The 19933-nt window shown below is 32.8% G+C and overlaps 4 protein-coding genes across 6 annotated transcripts; 1 reads left to right on the top strand and 3 right to left on the bottom strand.

Moving 5' to 3' along the window:
* Nucleotides 1–1825: 1825 nt before the first annotated feature.
* Nucleotides 1826–17844, bottom strand: LOC103831446 (probable inactive serine/threonine-protein kinase fnkC). Of its 2 annotated transcripts, XM_033275250.1 has the most exons (7): nt 17832–17844; nt 8622–8625; nt 3340–6087; nt 3031–3200; nt 2620–2899; nt 2367–2515; nt 1826–2251 (listed from the first exon to the last, which is right to left on the bottom strand). In XM_033275250.1, exons 3-7 carry the CDS (start codon nt 3711–3713, stop codon nt 2112–2114), a joined length of 1113 nt encoding a protein of 370 aa, XP_033131141.1. In that variant the 5' UTR covers nt 3714–6087; nt 8622–8625; nt 17832–17844; the 3' UTR covers nt 1826–2111. The 2 variants fall into 2 exon arrangements, with proteins under 2 accessions (XP_033131141.1, XP_033131142.1); XM_033275251.1 differs by lacking the exons at nt 8622–8625; nt 17832–17844 and adding an exon at nt 7121–8615 and having other exon boundaries at nt 3340–7027.
* Nucleotides 9544–10726, bottom strand: LOC103830740 (peptidyl-prolyl cis-trans isomerase FKBP17-3, chloroplastic). Its single transcript, XM_009106554.3, has 3 exons — nt 10373–10726; nt 10140–10184; nt 9544–10051 (listed from the first exon to the last, which is right to left on the bottom strand). Exons 1-3 carry the CDS (start codon nt 10669–10671, stop codon nt 9694–9696), a joined length of 702 nt encoding a protein of 233 aa, XP_009104802.1. The 5' UTR covers nt 10672–10726; the 3' UTR covers nt 9544–9693.
* Nucleotides 11435–15041, top strand: LOC103830739 (mitogen-activated protein kinase 15). Of its 2 annotated transcripts, none has more exons than XM_033275248.1 (11): nt 11435–11795; nt 12220–12628; nt 12714–12841; nt 12948–13007; nt 13263–13412; nt 13545–13700; nt 13864–14001; nt 14088–14161; nt 14264–14365; nt 14475–14744; nt 14817–15013. In XM_033275248.1, exons 1-10 carry the CDS (start codon nt 11565–11567, stop codon nt 14725–14727), a joined length of 1701 nt encoding a protein of 566 aa, XP_033131139.1. In that variant the 5' UTR covers nt 11435–11564; the 3' UTR covers nt 14728–14744; nt 14817–15013. The 2 variants fall into 2 exon arrangements, with proteins under 2 accessions (XP_033131139.1, XP_009104800.1); XM_009106552.3 differs by having other exon boundaries at nt 11438–11795; nt 14475–14697; nt 14817–15041.
* Nucleotides 15409–18702, bottom strand: LOC103830737 (alpha-dioxygenase 2). The gene is made up of 9 exons (XM_009106551.3): nt 18503–18702; nt 18117–18377; nt 17578–17727; nt 17317–17447; nt 17014–17227; nt 16558–16931; nt 16273–16475; nt 15959–16202; nt 15409–15872 (listed from the first exon to the last, which is right to left on the bottom strand). The coding sequence occupies exons 1-9, from the start codon at nt 18593–18595 to the stop codon at nt 15647–15649; spliced, it is 1896 nt and encodes a 631-aa protein (XP_009104799.1). The 5' UTR covers nt 18596–18702; the 3' UTR covers nt 15409–15646.
* Between the last annotated feature and the right edge of the window lie 1231 nt (nt 18703–19933).

Raw genomic sequence — 19933 nt, 5'->3', positions numbered from 1 at the left:
ATCTGTTTTATCTGGATATTGGTTAGGTTTTACGTTTTTTTTTGTTTTTAATCTTCTAAAATATAACTATTATTTTAAATTAATATTCATTTCAGTTTATTCGGTTAAAATGTTTGATTTTTTAGTTTTTTCGGTAAAAACCAAAAATTAATACTATTTATTTATTTTCATATTATGAATTTTAGATAGTCGTTATGTTGAACCAATAGTTTCATATTATAGTTTTTAAACAGATAATAGTTTAAGAAATATAAAAGAATATTATTAAGACAAATCATTTCACTACAATTTGGTCGGTAGTGAAAGAAGCATTAAGAAAAAATATTTCAACTTTCAAAAAAATTAGATACTTCAGTTGTGGTTAATACTTAGTTAGAAGGTGCTCACATCAAGGTGCACATGTATGTTTATGTAAAAAGTATATAAAATAGTTAAAAAATATATAAAGATATTGTTAATTAATATTAAATGACATTTTTGTACAAAATAATACATAAAGATAAAATTAAAATTAATTTAAAATAAAAAAGACCTTGACATTAGTCATTTTTTATATAAAGAAAATAAAATTATATCTGTAAATCAGGGTGGACACATATCAAATATCTGAGTATTTGAAAGCATTCTTGTCGATTCGATCTTTAGCCACCTAGATATTCGGTGACTCAGATATCCGAAATGTTTTAGAATTTTAAAGAATATCCTATTTGATTCGTAAATAAAATAAAATTTTAAAAATAATTTTTATAATAACATTTCATTACAAAATAAAACATTATATAACCTTTTAAATTCTAGTACCTAATATAATAAATTTAATTCATAAAAATATTTTAAAACTGATATAAAGTATAATATATATAACATATATATATAAAGAATTATATATATGTATATATATGCATATAACATATTGAATTAGATATATGTTCCTAAAAATATTGGTATTTGTGATTTGCTTCTTTTTTTGATATTGTATTCTAGTATTTGATTTGTTTTGTAGAGTTTCAAATATCCAGATTTTTTGGTTCAAATCAAAACGGATAACGAATCGAATTAAAATTTATGAATATTTTGTTCAACTTTATCCGTAAATATAAAAATAATATATATAGAGTTTGACTTTTGATTCGTTATCTATTTTTATTCGAACCGAAAAATCCAGAGTTTTATTGTAACTATGTATGTGAGTTTTATATTAAAAAAAATATAAAGTACATAGTGTGAACACATTTATGATTATAGTGTGAATGCATTAGCATATTTATTATCAAATCATTGTGAGGCTGACACGTGTCTATTATAATGTGAATGCATTTATTACAATGCTTTTTTTTTAATATATAAGGGATTCTGATAAGCGACGTAAACGTAAAAAAACAAAAGCAACGTAAACGTGTAATTTAAGGGATGATGATTAAATAATAATACGACAATTGCAAAACTACAATTTGAAGAATACTATTTATTGTTGCTACGACGAAGAAGAATACTATTTCTATAATCAACTCTTGTATAATATTCTTAGAGCATGTTTAAACCGGATTCTTAATTTGAAATTTTTAACACATGATTTGACATTTTTTTTATATTTTTCAGCTAAGAACCGGTTCTTATATATTTTATCGTAAGAGTTGATTCTTTTCTTTTCTTAGTTAAAAACTAAGAAATAATTCATAGCTGAAGCTAATAACCCCACCCTAAAAACCCGGATTAGTTATGGTCTTAATAGTTGATACAGAGAGAGAGAAAAATTGTTATGTAAGATACATAAAACCCTAGTTCCGTCTCATATCATCTCTTCGAGCTACATATGTTGATGTTGCTTTCTCCCTCTCCTTGTGAGCTTTTCTTTGATCATTTATATATCGAACCCTATCAAGTTTAAGTGTTTAATGTGATCTTTTGATACTGATCAAGTTTTACAAAGAAAAAAGCTCGGACTCTTTATTATTGCACAGAAACATAAATAGTGAACCATAGTGATAGTGATTCATATTCACTTGGCCACCCGTGGAACTACATCCATCCGGTTATTAAAGGAAAAGCAACAAACGTACAAGTGATGATTTTGAGATTATCTTAAGCGCTTAGTTATAGATGGAGTCGGCTCAAGTGAAAGCCATGATCTCGACTTCAACTTTGATGGCATCGTTGACGAGGAAACCTTTGGACGGGTCTTGGACATCTGCAATAGATATAAGTTTGTCGACACCCCATCCATTTTGTTCGGCATTGGGCCATCCCTCCACTATAGGAACAAATCAAAAGTTAGTGTAACATCTTTCAGATAAGCTTAATTAGGTTTTTTGACTAAAAAAAAGAAGCTAATTAGGTTTTTGTTTTCCGGCATAAGCCTTATTAACCTTGTTTCTCCACATTTTTGGATGGGGTCTTGTTAATAACTCTAAACTTGGCTTTCACGTAACCCTTTTTGTTTGACGCACTCAACAAATAAATTGACAACGAATTACCCTTTCCAGTCCCAACTCCATTTGGATAAACTTTCATTACCCTACACACATCATATAAAATTAATACATACTGTATATCTATATGTAAATATATATATATATATATATATATATATATATATATATATATAGTGGAGAGCGTCACCAGTTTCTTCCTCCAGAAGAAAACGGGTTAGAAGTGTAAGAGTCATGCTCGCCGCTACTGAAGTTGTAGATTCTCCAGCCGATAGCAGGGCCAGGAATGTTTTCTTCATAAGAGACATCCTCCCATAGAGGGGGATTAGAAACCACGATGTCAACGCCAAACACACTCTGCCCGCCGTTGAAAATGAATCCATGGACCGGAGTTTGGTAATACCCAATCTCAAGAAAGTTTAGCATTCCATACTCTTGTTTAAACAAGTGAAACCTCTGCGCGTCAGTCACTACAAACCGGACAAAACTATAGTCACTTAGTCTGAAGAAACCACAAAAGATTAAAACAATATACCTAACTGTCTCTCTAATATTATATATATATATATATATATATATATATATATATATTAGTTATTACCATAGAACTCATGGTACGTGTCCGTAGTGCTTTTATAGGTGAGGAATCTGATCCATGCATACACTTCGTTCTGATTCTCGATGAAGCTTGAGTTATCGATTTTAACGTATAGCGAAACGTATCCACCCGAGCCCACTGGCTTGTCCGCATTTGGGTAGACTAAGAACGTCCTTAAAACATATTAAAAAAAACGGTTCACATTATATATTAGCTAAAACATGTACCAATTAGATTTTGACGAGATTTAAAGCAATGTGTTAATATATGATCTATATGGACTTGTCAACTTATAAACTACACCCAACGTACCAATTGTATCCACCGGCTGAGAAAGGATGTGACTCGTACTTGTCACCGTTGTCTTTGACCAGTTTAGACATTGTGTCAAATGACTCGAACTTCACACAGTACGTAACTGGAGGACGAGTTCTCGTCTCTTCCCTTATTGTTGCCGAGAGCTTTTTGTGATTCCTAGCAGGAACAGAGACAGAGCTCCTAATGTTACAAGGAAGTATCCCCGCGTCCAACAATCCTTCTTCGAGTACTGCTTCTGTCTCCATCAGGTTTTGAAGGTTGTAGTAAGGTTTTGCAAATCTTACTACTTCCACGATGAAAACAAGACAGAAGAAGCAGTAGACAAATATTGTTCCATAGTTTGTATTTTTTTTTTCTTCGGTAAACATTTTTTTTTCTTTTTCAAGTGTATCTGTAACGGTTTCTGAGTTGTGTATTTATAGACATGAATTATTGTACTGGCCCATTAATATATTTGTCACGAGTTACACACATTCGTAGTATTTTATCGCCAAATTATATCAATATCAAATCTTATCTGATAGTGACATTTACGTATTCAGGAGGCTGTTGGCACGTTCTCAAGGTTGGATCCACTTTTACTGGCGGTTTTGGGGCGCATATTCATATATGACCGAAATTTAGTATTACTATTTCCTTCATATGATATCACGTGTTGTTTTACATTTTTGATGCAAATATTTGACAAAATTTCAATTTTATTTTTATTTATTAGTTTATTAATTTACAAAACCAAACAAAATGATATATTACATATCTATCAAAACCAAAACAGAACATTTAATTATTTTTAGTATATATAAGAAAATTAAATATAAAGAAAGGAAATGACTATTAAGGCTGAAACTGGTAATCATTTTTATGAATGTGTGAATACAGACTGGTGGAATAAATGAATCAGAATAAATGGAATAATAAAATGAAATAACTGTAATTTACGGGATAAAATGAATGAGATGGATATTTTTTTCTTTCTTTCTATCTATTCATTTCATTCCTTACAATTTTTATCATGGATGTAACGACCAGTTAAATTAAGGAATATTATTAAATGGAATGTATAGAATTGGACTAGAAATAAAATGTATTTATTGATTAAACTAAAAATAAAATTATTCCACTCATTCCACTTCAATACTATTAAAACAGAAGATTCTTTTTTGAGGTGCCCTTCTGTTTCAACAATATTTACAGATATCTGCCACTAGAATATTTTTAAGCTATGTTTTTAATTAAATTATGTATTTTTTGAAATTTTTTTATTCCAACAAACGAGATATTGCCGTTGTCCCTTTCCACTATATCTACGTTTTTTTTATCTTTCTTCCTGCAGAAATGAGTACATTATTATTTTTGATTTTTGATGAATACTCAAACTTTCAGGATTTAACCCAGTAGCAGAAACCCAGTTCTACTTTTTTTTTTTTTTGAAAAAAACCCAGTTCTACTCTTGAAATCTCGATATGAGATTCATGGTGACTTACAACCGCTATCTTTCTCATAATCGGCCACTAAATCAAAATCATCAATTTTTTTTTTACTTTTTTGGTTTCTATAGGTTAAAATCCGGTACTATGGATTCTACACCAAAAAACAATGGCGGCTGTAAAACTCTTTTCTGCGTAACCTAATTTGACTGGGGAAGAAGATAAAGAAATTACGTTTATACCATTAACGGAAAAAACAAAAAACAACAAATTAAAAACGGGCTGGGAATAGATTGAACCAGTGGTATGGGACCAGGAGAGTGCGTTGTTTCCACTAAAACACCGAAAACGTTTTTGTATTTTGTCATATATGATGATTTTCTTTTCTTATATGACTGTTTGATCTTAAGTATATGCTTAATTAAATAGCATAGGTTAAAAGAATTAACACGGTCTAATTAATCATGCTATGAATAATTAATTAAGTATGTTTAAAGCTGAAGGTAAACGTTTGGGTTCGAATCAGAGTATTCGGATATTGGTATTTTAATAGAGATTTATACCCGATTTGAATATTTATAAATTTTAGTTAAAATTCGGTTTAGATCATTACGGGTTAAGTTCTCATTTGAATTATATAAAAATTAAAAATCCAAATATAATATTTAATATTTAAAATCCAAAACTAAAAATAATATACAATACATAAATTTAAATAATGTAAAACTAAATACCTAACACTAACATGAAAATTGGGTATTTGGATATTTGGCTGGAAACAAGTAGGTATTTTGGTTATTTTTAGTGTTTTATTCCTGACATCTAACCTTTTATAAGTTGTTAGCCAAATTTACATGCTTTCTAATACATATTTCTGCGTGTATTCTGAATATATGATCAAGGATAGCTTGCTGTCTATGAGTTAAGTTTTTTGAGAGCATTCACACTTCTAGAAGCCAAATAATGAAGTATATAAATAGCCTTTCAAACACAACAAATATAACCATTCTAAACCTCCAAACTGTCTACCGTGATCTACACTTATGGGTTCCATAATCAAAACCAGCAATCTAAGTGATGTTAAGCCTTTCCAATCTGCATAGAGAGTTCATGTGAAAGTGCTTCATACGTGGAAGTCATGCAATCCCCAATTTGGTTCTTCTCTTCAGATGGTTCTAATAGACGAAAATGTAAGCCCTATGATTATGGAACTATCGTCTATTATATATTTATAATATATATACTTCAGCCTTTTTTTTACATGTTTTAGGGTGTGAAAATCCATGCCAGTTGCAAATAATCATTGTTGCAACACCTCGAGACACTGTCGAGATGGTGAATGGAAAGTTATTACTAATTCAGTTCTAATATTAGGTGATTGAATAGTCCTTACTTAACTTATTTTTTAAAGTATCATGTAGCATGGCATCTATGTTATTCCTCTTTTATAGATCTTGATTTTTGAATTATTTGCAGTACATCCAAACTGTAAAATAAAACACAACATAAGAATCCTGTTATGGCTAAACACGTTAGGTTTGTAAATAATTTCAAACAGTTATATAAATAATTTTATCAGAAGTCATAGATTTGTATACAAATATACTCTTTTTCTCGCCAAATGTATTTTCAAATCTTTTATTAATTGCAATTATATATATATATATATATATAAAATCCGCAAATAAAACCACGTTGAAGAGCATCTATACATAACAATATGGAATATACTTGGATATTAAAGAAACTTATTTAAAAAATAAGTAATATCTTCTGAAATAGATATTTACATAACAATATGGAATACAACCAATCATTTAAATTCATCGTATCTTCAACATATCAATAAGAAACCAATCAAAACAGGAAACCGCGAATTTTGTTAACTAAAAATAAAAACGGGCTAATAAATTTGATACGGATAAATATGACAATATTTAAATTATAAATATATACCTTTTTAAACAATTATACATTTTGTTTTAATAAAAAAATTATATATTTTAAAAGTAAGACACTAATATTTAAAAACAATTATATATTTTAAAAATAAGACAAGTAATATTAACTTCATTAATCCTTGCAAGAGAAAAAAAACTTTAAAATTGGTATCTGAAACAATTTACTCTAGGACAAAGGCAAACCTTTGGAGATTTGCTCATTTCAATATCAAATCGATAGAGCTCACTAATGTCTGACTGTTAATTTTTCAGATCGGAATCTATTTCATCCTATTTCATTCCATTTAAGCCATCCTAGAGGACATGCAAAATAAATCAAAAAAAAAAACTTGGGGCTTTGAGTTCAACTGAGTATCAACAATGAAGGAATTACAGGAACGGATTTACCTTGGAGATGCCTCTTGAGTTGAATCGTGGAAGAGCCGATTGGTTTCTTTAATCTCCATATGAAGGTTATTTTTTATTTTTTATTTTCTATTAACCGATGCATTTGTCTGAAAATGACAAAGGAAGAAAGCAATTAGTCTTCCGATCGATGAAGATCAAAACAGTGATATCGGTTTGGGCCAATTTCGTTTTTGGGCTGTTCTAAAGCGGTTGGATCCTTAATAACACCTCATCTTGGTTTATATTGATAAAAATATTGACAAATATTTTTCTGGCCTATTGTTTAGTCCATTCTTAATAAATTAATTCATATAGTATAATTTTTTTAAAAAAAAGTCTAAACATTTTAAATTAATGCTATATACATATTATAAACAAAATATGAGCAATTTTAAGGTTAAGATAAAAATATGTTGTCCTATAACGTTATAAAAAAAATCTATAATCTCACTTTTATTCCTAAGTTATACTTAAAAACATAAATATGATATATGTACTATATATTTTTTGCATATTTAAAATTTTGAAAGTGCATATAGATGATTATCTATCTTGGTGTTTTAGTTAAAAATAAAATAATTTATATATATATATATATATATATACTATTAAACTAATGAGAATTGATGTCACTTACTCAAAACATAAAGTAAAATCTCAAATATGTAACTATGAAATAGTATTACGCATCATAATATGTTTTTACTATATACAACCGAAGTATACATTGTTTGATATATAAATTTAACATCAAACAAATCCCGCGCTTTTAAAGCGCGGGTCAATATCTAGTATTCCTTAAAGTTTAAGTTGTTGGATGCTTTCACAAAGAAATTGTTATTTTTCCATTCATTAAAAAAAAAATTAGGATTGCTTTATAAATGATCTTTCATTGTAACTGTTGTATTTTTACGGAATCAAAAAGAATTACCCATTCCATACATTTCTTATTCCAAATTTTGTTCAACCAGTAACAGCTTAGATATTTAGTGTGATTCATAATTTTTTCACTTATCCCACATGAATGTATGGAATTAAAAACTTTTTTTTATTTAACTGGTAAAAGCTTCATGGAATTCACATTAATACCTAATTTCATATGATTTCCATTCATAAAAACATTTCAGTTACAGCCTGAAAGCAACTTGGTCTGCCTTTCAAACTCTGTTGTAAAGTTTATTATATGACATTTGCAGTTTGATTGATCAAAAGTTCGACACAAGTAAACTCGAACTCTTTATTATTGAACATAACAAAACAGTGAACCAGAGTGAAAGTATCACTTGACCATTGTGGAATTACATAGCAGAGATCTCAGGTATAAAAGGAAAAACAACAAAAGAGTGACTGTGGAATCATCTTAAACCCTCAGTCCAGAGAGAGAGAGTCAGATTTAGAGAAGGACAAGATCTCGGCTTCAAATTTCATGGTGTCGTTGCAAGGAAACATTTTGCTGCGTCTTTGATATCTTCGACTTGGAGTGGTATAAACTTCTTAAAACTTCGCTAAAAAAAACTTCTCAAAACTCCATCCGTTCTCAGTTGCATTGGGACGGCCATCCTTCCACTATATATATAAATAGATCAAAAGTTAATACTTAACATTTTTTTTCTAAATACGCTTAAATAGTCTAAATAAGTACAAGACTAGATTAGCCATTTAGGATTTACTTCTGCCTGCTCACAAAAAAAAGAACAAGACTAAAGGAATCATAATTAATTAACAGGGCCGGTGAAGGAGATATCAAACCGAGATACTTAATTACCCTGTCTATACACATGTTTGGATTGGTTCAGGTACTCGTAACTTGGCTTTCATGTATTATGTATATATAATTTTTTCTAATACCAAGAGGTTGATAGTTTAAATCTGTAATTCTCTAAGGCCCATTATGTGATATTAGTTTCGTCTCAACAATCACTGGAATTAGAAACCTCTACACAAGGGCCAGCAGGCCAAAGTCCTTTCCAATTGAACTAATGAACTCTTACTCGGCTAACTTAGCTTTCATCGCAACTACTTTCATTTGACGCACTCGACAAAAAGAATGACAACGAATTGCTAGTTCCAGACCCAACTCCATTTAGATACACTCTAAATACCCTTCATATTGTACACCCATCTTATACTGCATAATATATATATATATCTATGTAAAATATATACCGAGTCAATTTTAGAAACAGCGGATGAAACATTCGTCATATACCCAAGTTTAACATGTTTTATACACATGGATCATCGGGCTTTCAAACTATCCACAACATATTATATGTATAAACCATCCAATTACATATACAATATGTAAGGAACATGATTAAAACAGAGGAGAAGAGCTGAGACTTACCTGCTGAAAATGCCAAGTGGCCTTAAGAATAAGAACAGCAAGTATAACTAAGTTTGTGCTTCCTCAAAAACATACATAGTTATATATATGTTCCGTTTTACTCTTCAAATATAAAAAAAAAATATACATGAAAAATACATGTTCTTTGATTATTATAGAGATGATCTGTGCAAACAGAAAAAAAATGTTGTGAAACTTCAATACACATAGTGAACTTCATAATCTCTCATACAATGGTTTGAAAACAATAGACTGTATCAACCTCGATGGTATAATCAAGTGTTGCAGATGGAGGGATCTGCAAACCCTGTCCGAATTCGACATTTTTATCTCCAAACCCTAAGGAAGGTGGAATGATCACTCTACGTTTACCTCCAGCCTTCATTGACCTCAGAACATACTCCACCCCTTGACATATCCCCTTGCTATATGGTCTTGAATCCATTACCGTCGCAAGTGACTTCTTGCCTCCAAAAGTGTCGACAAACACTTGTTCTGTTCCATGTACTTGTCCCTTTACATCAAACACAACCAAGTATCCTGAGCTTGGAGTAGCTCCACTTCCAACTTGTAGATCATAGTACCTGACACAGTTCAAATTCTGTAGATGATTTCATGTTGCTTTTCAGTTGATGAAACATGATGATCAACATATGTTATGGGGAAATGTACCTTATGCCATTTGGTAAGACGATCTCTTCTTGCTTCTCTAAAACTCTGCAGAATCAAGAAATTACAAAAAGACATTTCAAGTGTATGATTCCAAAACCTAAAAGGCATTGAAGAACAAATAAACCCTGATTCCCTTCTATGTATCTTTGCTTGAACAGCAAGCATTCACTTAATGTTCTGTCTCCAGTTCTTATTAATACGATAAAGAGAAGACTATGATGTATAATTCGAACCTTGTGTTATTGTCTTCTTGAAACACATCGAGTCGTGATTTCATCTGCTCAGAGACAGCTCCGAAAGCTAGAAACCCCGCCCAGGCAAATCCAGCACCGACACTGAACCGTCGCGTCACCGGAGAAGCCACCCAATCCGTCATCTGCTGCTGTTCCTGCAATGCGACTGACGCATGTGCTGGATTCTCCGTGAATGAGACGCTTAGCGGCTGAGATGGAAGGTTCTGTCTCGGATGTTGAGGAGGAGTTAGGAAGCGGTGGTTGGTAGGAGCCGTCGTCGCAGTGAAGAGAGTCGCCATTTTTTCAGAGGATTGGTCAAAAGCAGGAACACATATTGTTGTGACTTTTTTTATATAAGATATATCTGAATAATAAAACAGTAACGTTATCTTGTTTGTGTGGTGCATGAAGACTGCAGTTTTCATGTCTAAAAGATTTTTTTTGTCGACGAAATTACAATGATATATCATTAAACAAATAGTTCTTTTTTTTACGTTCTCTATCTTTTTTTACAGTTTCACAGTTTATTTTATTTTTTTGTAAATTACACAGTTTCAGTTTTGTAAAACAAAATAGAGAAAATTACGCATGAACATCACTGTGCAAGCAACACAACACGACAAGATAAACTAATCCTTCACCTTCACTATAAACGATATTAACCAATCTAGCTTTTAATGTGAAAGTTCGATTCTAAAATTTACTTTGTAAATAATAGTATATATATATATATTAACTTTTTCATTTTTTAATTAAAAAACGAATTTGAATGTATATCTATAAAATTAAAAATATTATTTTTCCTTTAAATATATAAAATAAATATTTTTTAACGACTGGAGGTAATCAAAACAGTGCCACAATCAGAATACTGGTTTAATAAACCACGCATGCAAACCAAAATCAAACCGATCTGGTCAACAACTTATCTTGTTGTCCGTTCTTCCACCTCGTGCGCGCGTCTCTCTGACTGTCAGTCAATTTGTCTCTGCAGATCAACTGGTAGTACAAGTAGATAAATAAATAAATTAATAAATTAACAAAAATGGAAAATTAAATAGTAGGAGAGAAGACGAAGAAGATGCTTACAACTCCTCGAAAGAATCGGCGAATAATGTGGAACCATTGACGAAGAAACGCTTGGCTGAGAGTAAACTCGGAGAGTCTCTGCTTATTATTAGCCTCTTGACCAATGGGTGGTGGTGGTAGCAATCTCGTTGACGGTCTTCTTCGTTGGCTTTTCTTCCAACGTCGTCCTTCTTCTTCCTCCAACACTCACGATCAGATTCACAATCCCGATAACTTAGTAGATAACGACGGTGATTCAAAGAACCCTAATGGTATTGAAGATCTCGACCCATCTAAGCTAAAACTAATCAAGGTTCCAAAACGAGATCATTCACCCATGGATGCTCAAAAAAAGGTAAATGAACAGTTATCCAAACCGAATCAGACCAAAACTGAATCCGATCCAAACCGTTTAAAAGAATACCTGAATGGGACCTGAGGCCTGAGGGTTAGGTATTTTGGATATTAGTTATAATCTGAACCGAACCGAAATAGTATAGAAAAATGTCCAGGGTTTTGTAGTTATATACTTTTGTTGTTATTCTGAATACTAATGTAAGTAGTTTTTTAGTTTTTATAGGATTTTTGAATAATTTAGATTTTTTCGTTAGTTTTCAGTAGTTTTTTAAATATATTTTGGGTGATTTGATTCATTGGTTAGAACCTGGAGGAACCAAAAATCCTAAAAATCTCACCCGAACTTGAGCAGGATTCCGAACGCCCAGGCCTAGTTCGTGCTTTGGTTATAGTTTGAATTTAATTTGACATTGTATCTTCAGGCTACACCTAATGCGGACTTCTTCACTGAGTATGGAGAAGCAAACAGGTATCAGATCCAACAAGTAGTTGGCAAAGGAAGCTACGGAGTTGTTGGTTCTGCTATTGACACCCACACTGGAGAAAGAGTTGCTATCAAGAAGATCAACGATGTCTTTGACCACATCTCTGACGCTACTAGGATCTTGAGAGAGATCAAGTTGCTACGCTTGCTTCTTCACCCTGACGTTGTGCAGATTAAACACATCATGCTCCCTCCTTCAAGAAGAGAGTTTCGTGATGTTTACGTAGTTTTCGAGTTGATGGAGTCTGACCTTCATCAGGTGATTAAGGCTAACGATGATCTGACTCCTGAGCATCATCGGTTTTTCTTGTATCAGCTTCTCCGTGGTTTGAAGTACGTTCATGCTGGTTAGTTTCTGGAATTTTACACTTTCCTCACCACTTGTGGTTGCCTTAATAAGATGATTTGAACAACTACGACTCTGTTTCGCAGCGAATGTGTTTCATAGGGATTTGAAACCAAAGAACATTCTAGCTAATGCTGATTGCAAGTTGAAGATCTGTGACTTTGGGCTGGCTCGTGTATCTTTTGATGACGCCCCCTCTGCTATCTTTTGGACTGTGAGTCATCTATCACAATGTTTGTTTTTGTAAGACTTATGTTGGATAAGGTATCATTCCCTTTTAGTGCTTATGCACTCACGCTTACCTATCTGTTTTTTTATAGGATTATGTTGCAACTCGGTGGTATCGTGCCCCTGAACTCTGTGGATCTTTCTTCTCCAAAGTAAGCTTTATAACTATTCTATCCATTTCATGCTACTCACGTAGGCAGGAATGTACAACAATCAGCTTCTCTTCATCCCTCAAACATTTTGTTTTAACCAGAACTTGCTTTACTTTTTATTTTCTAACTCTTATAATATAATGTATGCCTTGAGTCTTTTTTTGTGCAATGGTCTCCTCGTGTTCACTATCTACATACGTGGAGGATAAGAGTTAACTAGAGATCTCATGCTAACTCTACTTTTGTTAAATTCAGTATACCCCTGCGATTGATATTTGGAGCGTCGGTTGCATATTCGCTGAAATGCTTCTAGGGAAGCCGTTGTTTCCCGGGAAAAATGTTGTTCACCAATTGGATATCATGACCGATTTTCTTGGCACTCCACCTCCAGAAGCAATATCCAAGGTCAGTAGTTATACTATGAAAGTAATCTTGATTTTCATTGGTTGAAAAACTATTTGATCAAACATATATTTCATCTAATAAAGTAATCTTGATTTTCCTTATAATGAATAATGTTCTCTTTCATATTGACAGATCAGAAATGATAAGGCGAGGAGATATATTGGCAACATGAGAAAGAAACAGCCAGTCCCATTCTCTAAAAAATTCCCTAAAGCTGATCCTTCTGCTCTCCGCCTGTTGCAACGTCTGATTGCCTTTGATCCAAAAGATCGTCCATCAGCCGAAGAAGTAAGCTGTAAGCAAATAGTATTTCATACATGAGATCGATGAAACTATGTTTGAGAACGTCCACATTGATGCAGAAACTGGAAGATTGGAATTTCAAAGGAAAAAAAAAACTGAAATTATATGCTCACTGTGTATGATCTTGTCTTTCTGCTTGTATTTGTAGGCACTGGCTGATCCGTATTTTAAAGGTGTTTCAAGTTCAGAGAGGGAACCATCAACACAGCCGATCTCAAAGCTTGAATTTGAGTTTGAGAGAAAGAAGTTAACAAAAGATGATGTCAGAGAGTTAATCTACAGAGAGGTTTTCAGCCTTTTACATCTCTTCTTTGATTTTTATTCTCTCCTAATGATGCTAATGGATTAGTTATCTGAAAAAAAAAAACATAGATACTGGAGTATCATCCTCAGATGCAGGAGGAATACCTTCGTGGTGGCAATGACCTCAGCTTCATGTACCCTAGGTTAGCCAATTGATCCTTAAATTAACTGACTAAAAGTATATATCATTTTGAAACTAATATGAAAGAGAACATCATGCTGAGAATATTCATTTGACGGTACAGTGGGGTAGATAGATTTAGGAGGCAGTTTGCTCATCTTGAAGAAAATCAAGGTCAATCTGGAAGAAGTAACGCTCTTCAGAGACAACATGCTTCTTTACCAAGGTACAAATAGACCAAAAAATTTACAAACTATTGTCTCCGCATCAACTAGTCTTTTCACTACATAACAAAACCAGCCAACATTATTGACGTGCTTGCATTGCATTTTCAGAGAAAGAGTTCCTGCACCAAAAAATGAGACAGATGAAGAAAGCAGCAACGATATTGAGAGAAGAATATCAGCTGTTGTAGCATCAACCCTAGACAGTCCCAAAGCTTCACAACAACCTGAAGGTACAGATAATGGAGGAGGATACAGTGCACGTAACCTGATGAAAAGCGCTAGCATCAGTGGTTCTAAATGTATAGGTGTCCAATCTAAAACCAACATTGAGGTATATAAAAGGAAAACTTCATTTCTGTAGATGAAAAGATTTTGTAGGTTAGTGACTGAAAAATTTGTAAACACTCTTCTTGTGCGATAAATGTAAAGCGTTGTTGTGTTATATTGCAGGACGCCATAGCAGAGGAACAAGATGAGATAGTTGAGAAAGTTGCATCTCTACACAATACTTAGTTTTTTTATCTATATTTGTTCTTATACAGAGTTGTAGAAGCAAATCTGCGGTTTCTCACTCTCAGAATTTGAGTTTGAATGTTGTAGCATTATAATAATATTTAATAAATTTAGTTATCAAATTTAGTTATCTTTCTTAGATTATTGTTCCATTAATAATTTTAAGAATATACACTAATAGTTTGACAATGGATAATTCTATCAAAACCCTGTATTGGACAGTTCCACATCCACACAACACCTAACAATTCTACATTCATCACATTACATCTACTACACTGAATCGTCTTATAAAGATTTTTGCCTAATTTTTTTTTTTTTTTTGCATTAAATTGAACATCTCTTATAAACATGTCTTCATCAGTATAAATGATGAAAAATTGTACTCTCTGACATTCCAACAACAGAGCTCACTAAAACACATAATGAACTATTATTCAAACTACTAAATTAATGGCATCCATCTACATATTTATGGATGTATTTTTTGGTAATATTTGAAAAAAAAATACATTAATGGAATGAGAAAAAAAGTTTAAAAATACTGTTGGAAATTGTAGTTGAGTTTTACAACGAGAAATAGGGGTAGATGTTTTTGTTAAGCGAACAGACTCATGAGTAGGTAATGAGTAATGACTAAACCTCTTCTACTCTCATATGATTTATTCATACGTACGATCTTAATCCAAGTCACCCACCAAAAAGGATAGACCAAGGAACTAACCACGTGACACATACACACATGCACCACGAGACATTTTAACAGCTTATGGCGCGGACCGAAGGTACAAAGGAAGCCAATTGGTTGGGTCAGGATCTGAGCTCCAAACTGAGAAAGCGCTCGTACATCGCATCCACTTGTTCGTTAAACTAGGGAAGTGTCGGTCTATTACATCCTTTAAAGACTCTGTTGTATTAACCCACTCTAACCCTTCTTTAGTATACGTCTTCTCGTTGAAATTTGTCGTGAAAAAACGATCTGCTTCTAACCTCCTAATCAATCAAACCAAGTCAAGTCAAGTCAGTTTTGTTACTTGTTACGCAAGAAACTCCTCTGTTTTTAAAATTGATTATATAACCTGGAGGCAACGAGGAGGAAGATGAAGAAAGCAGTTTCGCTAATGGCGAATCCTTTGATCTTCTTCTCTGCATGTAGTCCCACGTTCAAGTCAAGCTTGTCTATATCGCCTGCATACACTTCCTTTAAAACCTTGATAGCTTCTTCATCATCTGTCAGATCTTCCCATTTGCTGATTGGACTCATCAGCAGATTCTTTCTGAACTCGTTGTATCGAGGAACTCCTCTCTCTCGATCTCTATAAACTGAGAGGAAAATAAATAGGTCAGAGAACTAGTGATATAGAAGAAGAAGCATTGATTTGAGTTGACTTACTCTCCAAGGCAGCCATATCTATAAGGTTAGGTCTATCTTCTCCATCGATATCTTGAGCCACAAGGTTCCTCATCCAATTGGGGTAATTCCACAATGTCAACGCACCACAAGATTGGTGTCCCATTGAAACAAGTAACTGCTCAAACCCTATTCTCGAACCTTTTTTTCCTCCTTCTTTCCCTATCAGTTCCGTCATTGTCACCCTGTTAGAAATATCTTTCTAGGTTAACAAAACTGCACTTGGACCGGCCAAAACAGTGCACCAAAACATTCTAAGTGTCTTACTCTCGTTCTATTGCAGGGTCTGCTTTGTCTACATTCTCAGTTCTCATATCTCGAAGGATAAGTGTGTCCGGTAGAAGACAATGCATCCTATAGACACTAACGAACTCTTCGGTTAACGAATAAGGAACTCCATGATCTCTTGGTTTCTTCATACCAACTAATCCGCTAAGTATTGGACCAAATCTTGCACCAATCGTGTCCTTCACTTTCTTCCCTAAGAATCCATACCAGTTGATCCTCATTCCAGCAGTAAGTGTGTCTGTCTTCAAGAGCTCTATTGTCCAATCTATTGTGTGAACCTTAGCGATAACCGCTGCTGTCACCAATCTAGCTGTCCTGTAGAGTTTCTCATCGTCAAAATCTTGATAACGTTCCTGAAAAAGAGAGTTAAAAGTTAGTGTGATTCTGTATAAAAAGAGTTGGCTTGCAATACAAGAAAGACAAACCCTAACTTACTTTGAGCATTTCACAAACAGAGTTGTGTTCTTTGACAAAGAGGGCTTGCAACAGAGAGAAACCTGACCAGCTGTTTCTTATGTCACCGGAGATCGGAACACCTCTTTCGTCCCTCTCCAGTAAACCATCACCGGAGAGTTTTAGTTTCCCGTCCTTGAAAACCCTTACTCTTCTCATTCCAGCCTCATCATTTCCATAAACTACACTCCCGTCCCTATTTCAAAAATTATTATGTATAAAATCAAACTCCAATAATAAATAATTAAACAACAATTAAGAGCATATTTGAATGCAAAAACGTACCACCAAGGAGTTCTAGTGTTGACAGCACCAGTTTTGTGGTGATCACCAGAGAGAACTTTCTTCGTTCTCAAAAACTTGAATGACTTCAATGGACATCCACTTGCTACTTCTTCTGGAGCTTCAAGCTCGATCTGTTTGAGGTTTTAAATTGGTGATTAGTATATAACCTTAAAATTTTCAAATGAAAAGAAATCTAAAGTTGAAGGATAAAATTGCAAAAATGTTGAATATTTAAGTGGTTAGATTCAAAAGAATAAAAACCTGGTGGGTGTCTTCTAAATGATCAACCCAATCATGGATCATGAACTGAATCCAAGAACAAGCTATCACGTTGAATTGGTCCCCATTGTCTATGAATCTCTTCCTCGCCAACAACTTTGTAGCCACAACACTTGGATGTGGATCCAAAATCTGTAATGGTCAATAAGTTATATACACATATTGGTGATCATGCAAAAGAAATATAATATTTTTTTTGAGGAAAAAAAAAATAATATTACTAATCATGCAAAAACAAAAACACTTTTCTAACAAACAAAAAGTTTATTCCAAAGAGATATACAAACTTAAAGCAAAAGAAGATGATACATTGATACATCATCATTTCAACCACTAGTGAGTAGAGATCGATAAGCAAAGAAGCGCGTCGCAAGATTTGGTTCTACTGTTTAATTACGCTATAATCGATACAGCATAATTACAATTGGATCAAAACTACAAATACTTAACTTGTCTGAAACTAATTTGCATGTTATGTAATTGTGATTGTGAATACAAATAGACGAAAGAAAATGACTTACACCGTACTGAGAAGTACATAGAGGCATATTCCGGCCAATAAAGGTGCCTTGGCTACCGACAGAGTCATCGGAGGGATGGTTACACTTGCCATCAGCCGTACGATAAGAGAACTCATCGGTGTTGTAACCCTGGCCGTTGATACCACCGACGTGTACCAGATTGTAACGTTGATGTAAATGTCTTCGTATCCCCAAGTAAGCTACTCCCAACAACACTGGAAACCTATGCCATAATCCTAGCTTGTCCACTAAGTGCACAATCTATATTTAAAAAAAATGATTATAATAAAATATTTATCAAATAATTATGGTTATTGATTTGATAGTTTTCCTACAAGATAAAGAATGATTGTAGATTATATAAATAATCGTAGAGACGTACTTACATAGAACAAAAAGGTATCAAAGAGAGACATCTTGGAAACAACATGATGAAGCTCAGGGTGAAGAAACCAGGAAGAAGATGGAGAGAAACCCATTTATTTATTTTTGTATGTGTTTGGATTGTGTGTTTGCTTTATGCTTTAAACGACAGTCACACAATTGTAATGTATTTATATAGACCCACACGCATTCACATTTACATATGTAAGATGAATTTTGATTATTGTTCGTTTGGTACAATTTTAAATATTATATCATTTTCAATTTTAGAGAGAAGTTACAGACATAACTAATACTGGAAAAAGACAACTAAACACCAGCTAATTATTGTTTTTGAATAAAATTTGATTATTGACATTTTTAACGAGTGGTCGTCGAGCATGTCTTTGATTGGAGAGTGACTGGATGGAGATATTTAGTAAATATTTCTTCTAAACTAAATTCGACTATATTGGAATGATTTATACAAAAAAAAATAGTATCTACAAATTAACTGCATAAAATCATGGTCAAACTTTTGATATTTATTTTCGTGGAGAAGTAAATCGCCGACTATTCTCTATTTGATCAACTTTCTTATCTTGCATTATTAACATAATTTCTACACATGAAAATGATAGAATCTTATTGTTATTGATATCATAGCACCAGCCATGGTCAATTCATGCATTATTGTTTGATTCATATTAAAAACAAGTCATTCAATTATATATATTTCATTCCTTATTTGATGAGTCTTCCTTATTTTGCATTATTATAATTATTTCATAGTTTTGTAACTTGTATCATAGATTCATAGTCAAATCATGCATTTGAAACTAGATAGCATATGTATCCGGCAAAGTGGGGATTTTAAACATTTAGCAGAACTAATGTATAAAAAGGTTTAAATACTGATTTAAAATAGGGTTAATTAGTTCTTCGTGAAAATATGTTATTTGTTTAACCACAACATAGATGTATTTTAACATAATTTAATATAATCATTTAATAACCACTAACGACCAATAACCAGACTCTAAGAGCATCTCCAATGTACACCTCTATAATTTCTTCTAAAATAGAGATCTCTATTATAGAGGTGAAAATGCTCCAATGTATGCCTCTATAATAGAGTTCCTCTATTTTAGAGGAAAATATAGAGGAAAGTTACTTTTTGCCTCTATATTTAGAGGTGAAAATAACATATCTCTATATTTTCTCCTATAAATAGAGAAACTCTATTATAGAGGCATACATTGGAGCATTTTCACCTCTATAATAGAGTTTTTCTATTTTAGGGGAAAATATAGAGATAGAAATAAGGGTGGATTGGAGATGGTCTAATCACACCCGTTTGTATATCCATTGAACAGTGTGCACTCCAGTACAAGTTAGTGCAGTATATAAGTGTCAGCATAATAGAATATAGGTGTGGCTATGGGCCGATGGCC

This window comes from Brassica rapa, chromosome A07, assembly GCF_000309985.2.
Source record: "Brassica rapa cultivar Chiifu-401-42 chromosome A07, CAAS_Brap_v3.01, whole genome shotgun sequence".
Lineage (NCBI taxonomy): Eukaryota > Viridiplantae > Streptophyta > Magnoliopsida > Brassicales > Brassicaceae > Brassica > Brassica rapa.
This window is presented reverse-complemented; position numbering and strand designations above follow the sequence as displayed.